We start from the raw sequence: 15,286 nt of genomic DNA, 5'->3' as shown, positions 1-15,286 counted from the left end.
AACCACAGAATTTCGGGTTGGACATTAAGGCTTTTCGGGAGCTGGTGCCGGTGGACTGCCCTTCGGCCTTCCTGCAGTTAGCGTTTCATTGTTGCAGGGTAGGTGGAGTCTGCAGCTGGGTAGGTGGGGTCTGTAGCAGGGTGGGTGGGGTCTGTAGCAGGGTGGGTGGGGTCTGTAGCAGGGTGGGTGGGGTCTGCAGCAGGGTGGGTGGGATCTGTAGCAGGGTGGGTGGGGTCTGTAGAAGGGTGGGTGGGGTCTGTAGCAGGGTAGGTGGGGTCTGTAGCAGGGTAGGTGGGGTCTGTAGCAGGGTAGGTGGGGTCTGCAGCAGGGTGGGTGGGGTCTGTAGCAGGGTGGGTGGGGTCTGTAGAAGGGTGGGTGGGGTCTGTAGCAGGGTAGGTGGCAGGTCTGTAGCTGGGTAGGTGGCAGGTCTGTAGCTGGGTAGGTGGGGTCTGTAGCAGGGTAGGTGGGGTCTGTAGCTGGGTAGGTGGGGTCTGTAGCAGGGTAGGTGGGGTCTGTAGCTGGGTAGGTGGGGTCTGTAGCAGGGTAGGTGGGGTCTGTAGCAGGGTGGGTGGGGTCTGTAGCAGGGTAGGTGGCAGGTCTGTAGCTGGGTAGGTGGCAGGTCTGTAGCTGGGTAGGTGGGGTCTGTAGCAGGGTAGGTGGGGTCTGTAGCTGGGTAGGTGGGGTCTGTAGCAGGGTAGGTGGGGTCTGTAGCAGGGTGGGTGGGGTCTGTAGCAGGGTAGGTGGGGTCTGTAGCAGGGTAGGTGGGGTCTGTAGCTGGGTAGGTGGGGTCTGTAGCAGGGTAGGTGGCAGGTCTGTAGCAGGGTAGGTGGCAGGTCTGTAGCTGGGTAGGAGGGGTCTTTAGCTGGGTAGATGGGGTCTGTAGCAGGGTAGGTGGGGTCTGTAGCTGGGTAGGTGGGGTCTGTAGCTGGGTAGGTGGCAGGTCTGTAGCTGGGTAGGTGGGGTCTTTAGCTGGGTAGGTGGGGTCTGTAGCTGGGTAGGTGGGGTCTGTAGCTGGGTAGGTGGCAGGTCTGGACTGGGATTCAAAATAGGCCCTGGGATTCCCAGTACCAACAGGCACAAACTGCCCCCCCCCCCCCCGGCATTCCCAGTACCCACAGATTGCCAGTCGGGGCCTGGTAGGTGGGGTTTATAGCAGGGGGAGTCAGTGAGGAATCAGGGGAGTTGCTCAGTGTTCCCCCCAGTGCTGAGGAGTTGCAGGAAGTAAGGGGGGTCCCTATTATGTTTGCGCAGAGGAAATATTGGTGCAGATGAGTTTCCCCCCTCACTGTGCAGCGCAACCGCACAACTGCACAACTCTCCCCGACAACCACAAAGGGGAAGTTACACCTCATGGCTACGCAACTGTCACATGTTCTGCAGCGGTTCCCGTGTTTCATTATTACGAAACATGATTAACTCCTTCACTCCCAGGCCGTCGGGATAGTTTGCACTCTCACTCTCCCAAGCTGTCAACATCGTTAGTGTTCAGCTGCCCCTGATAAAGTGCCTCTGTAGCCCCACCTTATAGTATTATGTCCCTGTCCCCGTCAGATGTCCCCGGAGGCCCGGCCTTCCTTCAGCGAGGTGAGCCAATGGCTGGAGGCCTTGTTAGACAACATGGACAGGAAGAAAGTGATTCCGCCACTCCGATCAGCTAATAGCCTGGAGGATGAGACAATAAGCCCCAGGAACGGTGAGTGTCATTGGCCAAAATAATTATCTGTTCCAGGTACATGTCCTAGTGCAACCTGCCCGGCAGTCACGAGCGCCGGTTTCTTTCGCCTTTTTTGAGTCACAAATGAATTTTACCCCTTTGAGGCAAATTTGAGATGGGGTTTTGAGGGGTATGAATAAGTGTATGAGGCTCGGGCGCGCTCAGTACAGGTGAGAGATGGGAGGCGGAGACCATTAACTACTGTACATGGGTCGAGTTTGGGGGGTACGTTTCAGTTAATGAGGGGCAAGAGAGCACAGTGTGAAGCTGAAAGGTGGAGAGGAAAATGAGATTATACAGAAGCTGCAGTCTGGAGAAAGGGGTAGATACATGGAATGGCCTCCCAGTAGGGGCAGAAGGACCAATCCAAAAACAATTCAGTTTCAGTGACCTAAACCATTTCCCATTCAAAATATGTATCCCTGCACATGTATGGGGTCTCCCCGCTCCCTGGCTCTGTCGTGCCAGTAGTGTTTCAATATTGGGCTTGTAGGGGGGCGCAGACCCTTCATACTGGGCACCAAGTGAATATTTTATTGGGGTGCCTGTGCTGGTGATTAAATTTGAGTATCGTCATTATAGGGGGGAATTGGGATCCATGTGCTGTGTAATTGGCCACAGTTGGGAAGTATAGAAAGAATAATAAGGACAGAACCTTGAGGAACCCCAACAGATAGAAGTGAGGGAGAAGATGGTGCCCTGAATGAGAGATTTGAGAGGAGAACCAGCAGGGGGCAGTATAGAGAGAGAATAATAAGGACGGAGCCTTGAGGAACCCCAACAGATAGAAGTGAGGGAGAAGATGGTGCCGTGAATGAGAGATTTGAGAGGAGAATCAGCAGGGGGCAGTATAGAGAGAGAATAATAAGGACAGAGCCTTGAGGAACCCCAACAGATAGAAGTGAGGGAGAAGATGGTGCCCTGAATGAGAGATTTGAGAGGAGAACCAGCAGGGGGCAGTGACACAAAGGCCAAGAGGATGGAGGGACTGGAGGAGGAGAGGGGATCAGTAGTGCCACAAGCAGCTGAGAGATCTACAGTAGGAGTAGCAGTAGGGTTCTAGTCTTTTCGTTGGTAAGAGGTCCATTGCTTTAGAGAGAAAGGATAGAGGCTCCCAGAATAGAGGCGACCAGTGAGTGTTTTATTTAGTGGGGAAAGGTTCCAACTGACCGAGGAAGATAGAATTGATGGCTTAGGGCTGCGAGTAAAGAGGGAGTGGAAATCCAAAGAACTTTGGAAGAAATCGAGAGACCATAACGAGCCATTTGCAGGATCCAGTAGCCTCTGGAATAAGCAGCTTATTGGGCAGTTAATACAAATGAGCAGTTCTTTCTGTGTAGTCTCTGCTTTGTATATTTCTATTGGTTCTGATTGGTTCATTAGCAAAGATGGAGCCATTGATTGCTCAGAGTGTTTTTGTTTGTTTCAGGAGGAAGCCAAAGCACGTTGCACTCAACCAATCAGCAGCAAGCCTGGGATACTCCCTCCCCATCGGATCAGCGCCTGTCCCGCAGCCAATCAGACATGTTCTCACCGCAGCCTCAGGACCCTTACGATGACCTCCTGCGCGACACTCCGGCCCGGGTCAACCCCTTCTCCCAACGAGAGGATCTGAAGGGCGGGCGCATAAAGCTGTTTGACACCCCAAGCAAGTCGGTCATTTCTCTGACCTTCGAACTTCCCCCACCGATAACCTACCAGATGAACACGCCGGTTACCCCCGAGCCAATCATGGAAGCTCAATGTGACTTCTCTGAGCCAACAGCGAGACCTCGGCGCTGTAGGTCCCTCCCTTCATCCCCTGAGATAGGCCGTAAGGGGAGCCCTTGCACTACCGGGACCCCTCTACAGCGGCCGGTCCAGTGGGCATCCGAAAAACGGAACATAAAGGGCCGGAAACTCATTTCTGCAAATTCAGTGGAAACCGATACAAACAGACCAAAAGCCAATGGTGTCCCACAGGAGCCACATAGGAGGTTAGAGGACCCCCAGCATTCTGTAGGAGCGACCCCTTCCTGCAGTCTGAACTCAAATGGAGATATGGACCTTTTGTGTGGGGAGGATCAGTCGCTTTCAAGGGCAAGCGTAACGTCTGGGGATCATGAAAGGCAAAACGAGCAGCTTCCATTAGAGAGCGCTCATGGGAAAACTGTGGAGTGCGTGGAGGAGACGTGTAATGGGGGTCAGTTTACAGTTGATCCGATCCCCTTGAGGATGGGCCAGGTATGGGGAGGTGAGAACTTAGTCAAACCAGAGATAGACCATAAGTGGGTTGGTGGCACTTCATCTCCTGAATATGGATCTCCACCTCATCAGGACAGAACCGGGGAGTTGAACAGGCACTCCCAACAAGACCCCTGTGTAGACCTACCTGAGACGGGGGAACCAATGGACTGCTCCAGCAGCCCGGATAGCACAGAAGAGAACACCTTCTGCCAGAGACCATCACGGTTAAGGTCCAACGGGCCAATCATAGCACCCTCGCCGCCTCCACAATCTTCCTTATCTTCTACTCCCTCGTCTTCCCGCTCTCCGTCTCCGCCCATCAGCACGTGGCAGCAGGAGCCGCCAGTCGCCCATAACAGACTTAAGCTTTCGGACAACAACAATGTGGTGTGCAGCAAACCGCTGGGGTGGGTTGGGTCTCTCCACCCTCGTTCTCTGGGATCGTTAGAAGGGAACTTGTGGGAGGACAGTTTGCCTGGTTTGGGTTGTGAGGGGGGAGAAAGCGGCAGTACCGCCCCCCTCCATGCTTCCTCCAATTCTGTTTTGGACCATGAAGAAACGGTTACCTGCCCGGCTTGCTGCCTCGGGGGCTTCAGCTTCATATCGGTCTGCCGTCGGACTCCCCCCGACTCTTCTCGCTATCAGAATTTGAACTGTGAGGCGAGTCGTGGGCTGATAAACACAGCGCCGAGGATCAGTGCTCCGAGGCCAGGGCCCAGCAGGAAGATACCCGAAGCACAAACCTAGGGGGCGGGGGCTTTTGGGGCTTGTGACTATCTCAGCAAAAAGCATGACCATGTAGATAAGGGTTGTTTACAAATATGCTGCTGTGATCGCTAATCTTATTAACATGCCCCCCCCCCCCTTTGCAGCCATCTTGGGTCTTCATTGCGCAGTCACTGACACCTTAAAACGATCATTGTGGGGGTTCAAATCGGAACCCAAGATCTGCCACCTGGAAGGGTTATGCTTGTGACACATGGCCTTATGCCATAGCGGCCATATCTGTGACCACCTTGGCCACACAGGCGGAGAGTAGACAGTCTTTCGGCCAATGACAGAGGGGGCCTGTTAGGGTCCTTCCCCCATGTGAACATCACAAAGGGGTCCTTCCATGGCTCTTCATGTGGCAGAAACCATTTTCCCAGTACTAAAACAAGTCTAAAGGTGGCCATACATGGGTCGATTGTAGCTGCCGATATCGGTCCCTTGGGGCGCCCCCAAGGGGCAAAAACGATGGCCATACCCGACCGATATCTGGCCTGTAATTGGCCAGATATCAATCGGGCAGGTTAAAAGATTCAGTCGGCTCATTGATGCGGTCCCCGAACCGACTGCCCCATTGACGCCAATGTAAATCGATCGTTTGGCCCCAGGGCCCCGTAGGTGGGGATATCGGGTGAATATCCGCTCGCTTGGCGAGATGTATGGGGGCCTTAAAGGTGGCTATACATGGGCCGATTGTAGCTGCCGATATCGGTCCCTTGGACCAATGATTCGGCAGCTTATTGGCCCGAGGGGCAGAAACGACGGCCATACCTGACCGATATCTGGCCTAAAATTGGCCAGATACCGATCCGGCAGGTTTAAAGATTTAGTCGGATCGGGGATCGCAATGGCTCGTTGATGCGGTCCCCCAACCGACTGCCCCATTGCCGTCATTATAATGGGGCCAAACGATCGAATTAGCCTACATGTTCCCCAATATCGGGCACCCGTAGGTGGAGATATTGGGTGAAGATCAGCTCGCTTGGCAACCTCACGTGTATGGGCACCTTGAGTCACGGACAAATCCCTCTGTGCTACTAGGGGCCAACATTGAACCCCACCAAGGAATATACTGTAGTCTTCTGTGAATACTGTTACACGGTGGGCAAGGGAGGAGGAGCCATTTAGAACGGGTTCCAATCATATAGATATGTTGCCTGATGAGTAGCATTTTCTGTTTTGACTCCTCACACTTTGAACCTCATCAAGTCCCGTAAGACACGCGCCTATAGCATAGAACTAGCGGCGTTTCACTGCAATACTAACTACTGATTGGCTGAACATGCATCCATATGATGAACAAAGACCTGGAGGGCTCCTGTTTATTATTCATTTACTTTGTCTTTGGTCGAGCAGCTTCGACGGGGGGCGTTTAAGCCCGTTAGGATCAATACCGTGACGATGTCTTTACGAAATATTGTGTTTTTACTATGAGAAATGACTACTGTATAGAGTATCTCGGAAATTCTATTTTTCTATATTTATTTGTTCTCTTGATTATTTAAGTAAATGAACGTCGGTTTGGGTGATTGATCCGAAATTTCGCAGGCGTCGGAATGTATACGTTGCCAAGTACAGTTGTATAGTCCTACTGTGGGCCGTTCTGCTGAAAGATGCCCTCAATGGAACCTGTAGCAACCCCAAGTGGTGATGGGGGGTCAGTGGGGCTCCCACAGAGAAGGCCACTTTCTTATATGGCACAATGTTACCCTGATGGAGCATAAACGGGACTTGTGTTGTAGACCAAGGGGATCTTGGAAGAACATCATGGCTGGTAAGAGAACTCAGAGGTGCTCAAGGAAAGGCTGAATCTGTATTTTCAGTGGAGTCTAATAATATCCCTTCATCTATGGTTCTCCGACCTCGGGGCCGGAGGTGGACATCTCACCACTAATCCAGATGTATCACAGACGCATAGTTGTACACGTAGTTGTACGCGGTTCTTCGTCCATGTCTGGTTTTTGCTGAGATTCGCTGTATCAGAAGCGTTGCCCAGGCCTGGGGAACCTGCCCGCCGCCCTCAATCAGAAGCACAATCGTAGGGGGGGCAGCCGTGTCCATCGCAGGACACTTGTCCCCAAACTGTGGGAAAGCTCAAACCAGTGGTTCCAAAGACAGAGAAAGGTTCATGGAGGGAAATGCACCTTAATCACCGTAGACTCTCTGCAATGACAGATGCTCCTCAGGCCTTACAGATAGAGTGAGGAGGCTCCTGGGTAATATTTCCCATTGTCTGGGGCTTGGGGACTGTTCTTGGGAGGTTCTCGGATCAGTAGAGGGAGTCACCACCCAACACGTATGAGAAGGCCCAACCCTAGGGAGACAATCCTTCTTTAATAACATCATCTTTATCCTATAACAAGAAACTGAACCCAACGGCGCTCTTCTTTCTTGGCTTTTTGTATTTTATACCTAAATGAGCACTTTAATATGAATAACTTACATATTCTGCAACCTCCTCGTTCTTATGAAGCACTTTATGTCCGTCTAGTCTTGGCCACTAAGGAAGCCCGGCTGTGTTTCCCCACGCGTGTGAGCCTGCCATTGGCTGCTTGCTCTATTGGCCCTATAAAAGCACTTTATGCACTGCCTGGTGTATCCTACGCACTTCTTCTGACACTTTGGGTGAACAATAAGCACTTACTGGGAAACATTCTTCTGCTTCACCGGGTGTACGGCAGCTCTGGGGCAGCAAGTGGGGGGGCAAATGCCTATGACTTTGTATATAGCTGCTAAAAAGTAAAAATTTTGTATGTTTCACTCACACAAGAATGTCCCCCGTCCTCCTCCCCCACAGCCAAGCCAGAGACATGCATGATATTGAGTACTTACCTGCAGGTTTGTAGAACACAAGTAGTTTAATCACATAGGGGCATCACCTTCCGCATCATGTAGAACACAAGTAGTTTAATCACATAGGGGCATCACCTTCCGCTGCACAGATTTTTTTGCTTTTTTTCACCAATAAATCACTTATTGCCCCACAATCATTGGCTGGGCACTACAGGAACACGGAGCACAGGGCAAATGGAGGCACTAGTGGCAATGGGGGGGGGTGCTGATCTAGCTGCTCTAATGGGGGGGTCATTTGGAATGTTTTGGGTCCCATTTGAAGGGGTTTAGGAGTTCTTTAAACTTAATGCCACTCCCACAAGCCCAGGCATATAAATACCCACCTCTGTCTCACACTAACACAACTCAATACACCTGTATTTCCCTGGCCCCTTCCCATCCAATCCTGTACGTCCTCTCATCATCATTATCAATACAACTGCTCATTGTGCCTGGTTTCTGCTCCCAACTGCATCTTATCTCATCCCTTATCAGTAGTTCTATGGGGTCCCTATACAATGGCTGGGAGGGTAGTTCCATTAGGGGTAAGATTTGGTGGAGATCTACGATCTCCTAGATACTCCTGAAAGACCAGCCCATTAAGGAACACTTTTGGTGGACACTAAATTGCTTTCCTAGATACTCTGTGCCCAGACGGCCATGTTCTCTGATATCTACAGCACTGTTACGTGGGTCCTGAGCAAATGTTTCACCTCATAACAGCACTAAAATGACTGAGTATCTAGTAGAATTAAGTCCAAAACAACTTGAAATTGTTTCACAACTCATCTGAGTGGCTTCTTCAGTTGGCTTCTTCAGTCAACTGGAGAAGTCACACGTTTTCAAGAAAAAACTCTGAAAAGTCCAGTTGTTTTAGACTTTATTCTACTAGATACTGTGTATCATGACCTGGATGAATGAGGACTTCTCCTTAGTGCAAAAATTTCCCAGCACATAGCTCCCTCACTACATCACGTGGGCACCATGGGTACATACAGAGCATTATGAATGACGCCCTTGGGAACCAAGCTTCTCTATGTACTGTAGTAGACATTTTCCACCACTAAACCCAACAATGACCACCGCATGGAGCCTGCTGACTGTCCCCATCCCAACCCATGGAACCATTGGTCATCGATGCCTTCCTAACACCATCATGACTGTGCTCCCTCCATCCCCCCGTCCTTTCCCTGGTTCTTCTGCACCCCAATGGCAGTACTTGTGCATCTCCTCATCTCTTAGGCCTCCTACTTCACCTTGCAGTGTGAATGTGGCCTCATCCCACCCTAGCGCCAAAGAAACCATCAGCCGTTGGTTGTAGGGTTCATTATCATGACTGGCTTCTCATTGACTGTAACTCTGAAACTGATCCCTCATAGGAAGATGGCTGCTCCCCATGACGAGAGGAATGTTGACCCCGCCCCCCTCGGCAACCTGCCCGACTATTTAGTGGGTTTATTTCTTAAGGGCTGTGCTTGAGCCTCGTTTATACAAGTTGATATAACGCTGCACCTCACCGGTTGGGTTGGCTGAAATATTTAAGATATCAGAAAGCCACGTAGAGCCTCAGCGACAATCCCTCGTATCTGCTTGAAGCCCCTGGGTTTGTTTTCCCCCTTTATGATATTTGCCCTGTTGTGGGTGTGGCCAGAGGTCACTTCCCATATTTTTTTTTTTTTTTTTGAAGTGGTGTAAATAATGTTTCTCCTCCTGTGGTTTCTTTCCCTGTAACCATGCACTGCCCATTCGTTTCCTTCATTTGTATTATTATTATTTTTGGACAATGGTACCAGACAGATTGCTAGTAATATATACAAAGCTTATTTAAACCATTTCAATAAAACTCTATATTACAGATCTCAGTGTGACTTTGTTTCCCACCAATGGAATCTCATTGTCTGTATCACCTTTGGCCAATAAAACTCACACAATTGCACAAACTTCAACTATTCAGCATGGAATAACCCATATCTGCGTAGGTCACATGTCCACATAGGGATCTGACTATTGGTCTATCAGTTGGGTTGGGTTTGTGCTGATACTTTTTGGCAGGGGGTGTTTGGGGCTGATTATTTTTTAATGTTGTTTTATTTGGATTAAACCTGACTGCACAGAGCCCTGACCTTCACCCTACTGACCCCCTGTGGGATGGAACCCCGACTGTGAGCCTGATCCCCAACCTCACTAATGCTCTTGTGGCTGAATGGGAGCAACTCCCAGCAACACTGTTCCACCATCTAGTGGGAACCTTCCCAGAAGGGTAGGGGCAGTTATAGCAGCAAGGGGAGGGGCAACCCAACTGAACCCCTGTGGGATGGAACCCCGACTGTGAGCCTAACCCCCAACATCACTGCCCAACCTCACTAATGCTCTTGTGGCTGAATGGGAGCAACTCCCAGCAACACTGTTCCACCATCTAGTGGGAACCTTCCCAGAAGGGCAGGGGCAGTTATAGCAGCAAGGGGAGGGGCAATCCAACTGACCCCCTGTGGGATGGAACCCCAACTGTGAGCCTGACCCCCAACATCACTGCCCAACCTCACTAATGCTCTTGTGGCTGAGTGGGAGCAACTCCCAGCAACACTGTTCCACCATCTAGTGGGAACCTTCCCAGAAGGGCAGGGGCAGTTATAGCAGCAAGGGGAGGGGCAACCCAACTTAACCCCTGTGGGATGGAACCCTGACTGTGAGCCTGACCCCCAACATCACTGCCCAACCTCACTAATGCCCTTGTGGCTGAATGGGAGCAACTCCCAGCAACACTGTTCCAACATCTAGTGGGAACCTTCCCAGAAGGGCAGGGGCAGGTATAGCAGCAAGGGGAGGGGCAACCCAACTGAACCGCTGTGGGATGGAACCCTGACTGTGAGCCTGACCCCCAACATCACTGCCCAACCTCACTAATGCCCTTGTGGCTGAATGGGAGCAACTCCCAGCAACACTGTTCCACCATCTAGTGGGAACCTTCCCAGAAGGGCAGGGGCAGTTATAGCAGCAAGGGGAGGGGCAACCCAACTGACCCCTGTGGGATGGAACCCCGACTGTGAGCCTGATCCCCAACATCACTGCCCAACCTCACTAATGCTCTTGTGGCTGAATGGGAGCAACTCCCAGCAACATTGTTCCACCATCTAGTGGGAACCTTCCCAGAAGGGCAGGGGCAGTTATAGCAGCAAGGGGAGGGGCAACCCAACTGAACCCCTGTGGGATGGAACCCCGACTGTGAGCCTGACCCCCAACATCACTGCCCAACCTCACTAATGCCCTTGTGGCTGAATGGGAGCAACTCCCAGCAACACTGTTCCACCATCTAGTGGGAACCTTCCCAGAAGGGCAGGGGCAGGTATAGCAGCAAGGGGAGGGGCAACCCAACTGAACCCCTGTGGGATGGAACCCCGACTGTGAGCCTGACCCCCAACATCACTGCCCAACCTCACTAATGCTCTTGTGGCTGAATGGGAGCAACTCCCAGCAACACTGTTCCACCATCTAGTGGGAACCTTCCCAGAAGGGCAGGGGCAGTTATAGCAGCAAGGGGAGGGGCAACCCAACTGAACCCCTGTGGGATGGAACCCCGACTGTGAGCCTGACCCCCAACATCACTGCCCAACCTCACTAATGCCCTTGTGGCTGAATGGGAGCAACTCCCAGCAACACTGTTCCACCATCTAGTGGGAACCTTCCCAGAAGGGCAGGGGCAGGTATAGCAGCAAGGGGAGGGGCAACCCAACTGAACCCCTGTGGGATGGAACCCCGACTGTGAGCCTGACCCCCAACATCACTGCCCAACCTCACTAATGCTCTTGTGGCTGAATGGGAGCAACTCCCAGCAACACTGTTCCACCATCTAGTGGGAACCTTCCCAGAAGGGCAGGGGCAGTTATAGCAGCAAGGGGAAGACTGTGGGCCTGGGGGGGGCAGTTTGGTCCTCTGTGTACTTAAAATGCCAGGGACTATTTTGAATCCCAGCCCTGACCAGCTTGTGTCTCACTTTAGATTGCAAGCTCCTGTGGGTGCATACACTCCCCATGCACAGCCCTAAGGAACGTGTGTTGGCGCATTTTCCATTTTGTGTCCAAATTAATGATTTGTGGTGTTAAGGTTAAATGGATACATTTATATTAATTAAACTATATAGAGCAATTTTAATACTATGTTATTCTTTCATTGTGTAAGTCAATATTTCTGAACTAGGCTGAATCACAAAATGACATTTTTGTAAAGTTCAGTAAATAGTAATGTTTGAATTAACTATTGATTTAAGATGTACCTTCAAGGGGTGCCGTAACCCAATTCCCATGATTTTGCTCCATCCATTGTATTGCTGTTTGACCAGGGGGGTCAGCAACCCTCTCCTTAGGGTCCTGTTTCAGACGGAGCACCCAATTACCCATCTCTTTTACGTGGTTGGCCAACCAATTTACCAAAAATTCCCCACCTACCAACTGGACCTACCTTGGTCACACAGCTTGGAGGTGTTTTACCTGGGTAACAGCAATTTCTCTATCCAACCGTTTTCTACTCACTCACTTTAACAATTTTTTTCAAATAACTTAACTTTAAACATTCACCAAGTCTTATCAGTTGCAATAAAAGAAGAAATAGGAAAATAGAAAATAAACAACTTTTTACAAAAAGGTAGTGTTGTGTTAGGTAGATACTTGGAATTATCCACTGCTTGTGTGTATATTCTTAGTTTGCGGTTTATACACTAGAAGTACTAGAACTAGAAGGAAATAGTTGCACAGAGACCAGATATTCTTAATCAGATATACATATTACCCATTTATCTTGATATTCTATGTGTGAATACCTACCTATACTACCTACCTATACTTAATATATATATATTGATAGATACTTAAACAAATAGAAACGACAGTTATTTGCAAATAAGCCACAACAGCTGTGAAACAGATATTTGACAGATAATTCTAGATATAACAGATTCAAACAGATATAGCTGTTAAACAGATATACTGAACCCCACAGCTGAGGTCCGTGATCTGGAACGTGTGATGTTCTAGACTCGTGTGACTAGTGACACTTGTGAGGGAAAGTCCCTGGGTAAGCAAGCAATGGGCTCACCCGCCGGCCTGGGGACGTTCCGTTACTAGCGTCACAGCCGCGTATGATGGGGGGCTTTTCAATCACATCCAGACCCAAAATCTGGGGTGCCAAACTGTTAAGGTCAAATGTTGAATATGAAGCCAAAGGATTGTCATTTAGAATGTCATTTTGTGATTCAGCCTAGTTCAGAAATATTGACTTACACAATGAAAGAATAACATAGTATTAAAATTGCTCTATATAGTTTAATTAATATATATATATATGTATCCATATAACCTTAACAGTGGTAACATAAGCTAACTGGGGGGGGGGGGGGGGGGGGGAGACACAGAGAGAGACAGACACACACACAGAGACACACACACAGAGAGACAGAGACACAGAGAGAGAGAGAGAAACACACACACAGGGATATTGTACTTGGGGGTCTGATGGGTTTGTGTCCCTTTGTTTGTCAGTGGCCCCCAGGTACTAAGTTGGTATAGCACTCTCACACACTCACAGAGACAGAGAGGCAAAGAGACATACACAGAGAGAGACAGACACACACACACACACAGAGACAGAGATAGACACACAAAGAGACACATACACAGAGAGAGACACACACAGAGAGACACAGACACACACACACACAGAGACACACACACACACACACAGACACACACAGAGAGACACACACACACAGACACACACACAGAGAGACACACACACACAGACACACACAGACACACACACACACAGAGACACACACACACAGAGACACACACACAGACACACACACAGACACACACACACAGAGACACACACACACACAGAGACAGAGACAGACACACAAAGAGACACATACACAGAGAGAGACACACAGAGACACACACACACAGACACACAGAGACACACACACACACACACACAGAGACACACACACAGAGACACACACACAGAGACACACACAGACACACACACACAGAGACACACACACACAGAGACACACACACAGAGAGACACACACACACAGACACACAGAGACACACACACACAGAGACACACACACACACAGAGAGAGACACAGACACACACACAGAGACACACAGACACACACACAGAGACACACAGACACACACACAGAGACACACAGAGACACACACACACACACACACACACACAGAGAGACACACACACACACACACACACAGAGACACACACACACAGAGACACACACACACACACACACAGAGACACACACACACAGAGAGAGAGACACACACACACACACAGAGACACACACACACTCACACAGAGACACACACACACACAGAGACACACACAGAGACACACACACACACTCACACAGAGACACACACACACACACACACACAGAGACACACACACACACTCACACAGAGACACACACACACACACTCACACAGAGACACACACACACACTCACACAGAGACACACACACACACACAGAGACACACACACACACAGAGACACACACACAGACACACAGAGACACACACACACAGAGACACACACACAGAGAGACACACACACACACATACACACAGAGACACACACACATACACACAGTGACACACACACACACACACACATACACACACACACAGACACACAGAGAGACACACACACACACAGAGACACACACACACACACACACACACACATACATACATACACACACACACAGAGACACACACACATACACACACATACACACACACACAGACACACAGAGAGACACACACACACACAGAGACACACACACACACACACACACACATACATACATACACACACACACAGAGACACACACACACACAGAGACACACACACACACACACACACACATACATACATACACACACACACAGAGACACACACACACACATACACACACACACACACACACACACACACACACATACATACATACACACACACACAGAGACACACACACACACAGAGACACACACACACACACACACAGAGACACACACACACAGTTAAGCAGAGACCAAAGCCAATTGCAGAAAAGCCGCAGAAGAGAGGAAATGAGACTTCATGTTTTTACAAGAGAAATAACTGACAGAGCCGGAGCCGCTCAGGGAATGAGATGAAGGTTCCGGCCATTTACACTGCACAATGGGCCCTTGTTACTGTTCTGTCCACTCTCAGAGGTAAGTTTGGGCCAACGGTGTCACCAGAACTGGGGTTCCCATTGCTAGTGGGTTGGGGGGCAGCTCTACTGTGTTCTGTACTTACTGGTACCATTCACTGCCCAACTGGGCAAAGGGAACCCAGTCTGTGTAATGGGATCAACTGCTGAGCTGCCCCAATAACTGCCCCAATAACTGCCCCAGAAACTGCCCCAATAACTGCCCCAATACCTGCCCCAATACCTGCCCCAATAACTGCCCCAATACCTGCCCCAATAACTGCCCCAATACCTGCCCCAATACCTGCCCCAATAACTGCCCCAATACCTGCCCCAATACCTGCCCCAATACCTGCCCCAATAACTGCCCCAATACCTGCCCCAATAACTGCCCCAATACCTGCCCCAATAACTGCCCCAATACCTGCCCCAATACCTGCCCCAATACCTGCCCCAATAACTGCCCCAATACCTGCCCCAATAACTGCCCCAA

General features: G+C 50.1%; 2 protein-coding genes across 3 annotated transcripts in view; both read left to right on the top strand.

Annotated features, from left to right (window-relative positions):
* Positions 1-5,253, top strand: part of LOC101730247 (dual specificity testis-specific protein kinase 1) — a 52,899-nt gene extending 47,646 nt beyond the window's left edge. The window contains exons 8-10 of the mRNA XM_031894995.1: positions 9-98; positions 1,552-1,693; positions 3,144-5,253. Of these exons, the coding sequence (XP_031750855.1) occupies positions 9-98; positions 1,552-1,693; positions 3,144-4,687 (1,776 nt within the window). The 3' untranslated portion in view covers positions 4,688-5,253. The remainder of the gene's footprint in view (positions 1-8; positions 99-1,551; positions 1,694-3,143) is intronic.
* Positions 5,254-14,593: 9,340 nt separating this feature from the next.
* The window catches only part of LOC100490037 (CMRF35-like molecule 5), a 47,548-nt gene continuing 46,855 nt past the window's right edge, over positions 14,594-15,286 (top strand). For both annotated transcript variants that reach the window (XM_031894994.1, XM_002940188.5), the window contains exon 1: positions 14,594-14,815. In XM_031894994.1, the coding sequence (XP_031750854.1) occupies positions 14,752-14,815 (64 nt within the window). In that variant the 5' untranslated portion in view covers positions 14,594-14,751. The remainder of the gene's footprint in view (positions 14,816-15,286) is intronic.

The sequence above is a fragment of the Xenopus tropicalis genome, chromosome 1, assembly GCF_000004195.4.
Source record: "Xenopus tropicalis strain Nigerian chromosome 1, UCB_Xtro_10.0, whole genome shotgun sequence".
In the NCBI taxonomy this organism is placed as follows: domain Eukaryota; kingdom Metazoa; phylum Chordata; class Amphibia; order Anura; family Pipidae; genus Xenopus; species Xenopus tropicalis.
This window is presented reverse-complemented; position numbering and strand designations above follow the sequence as displayed.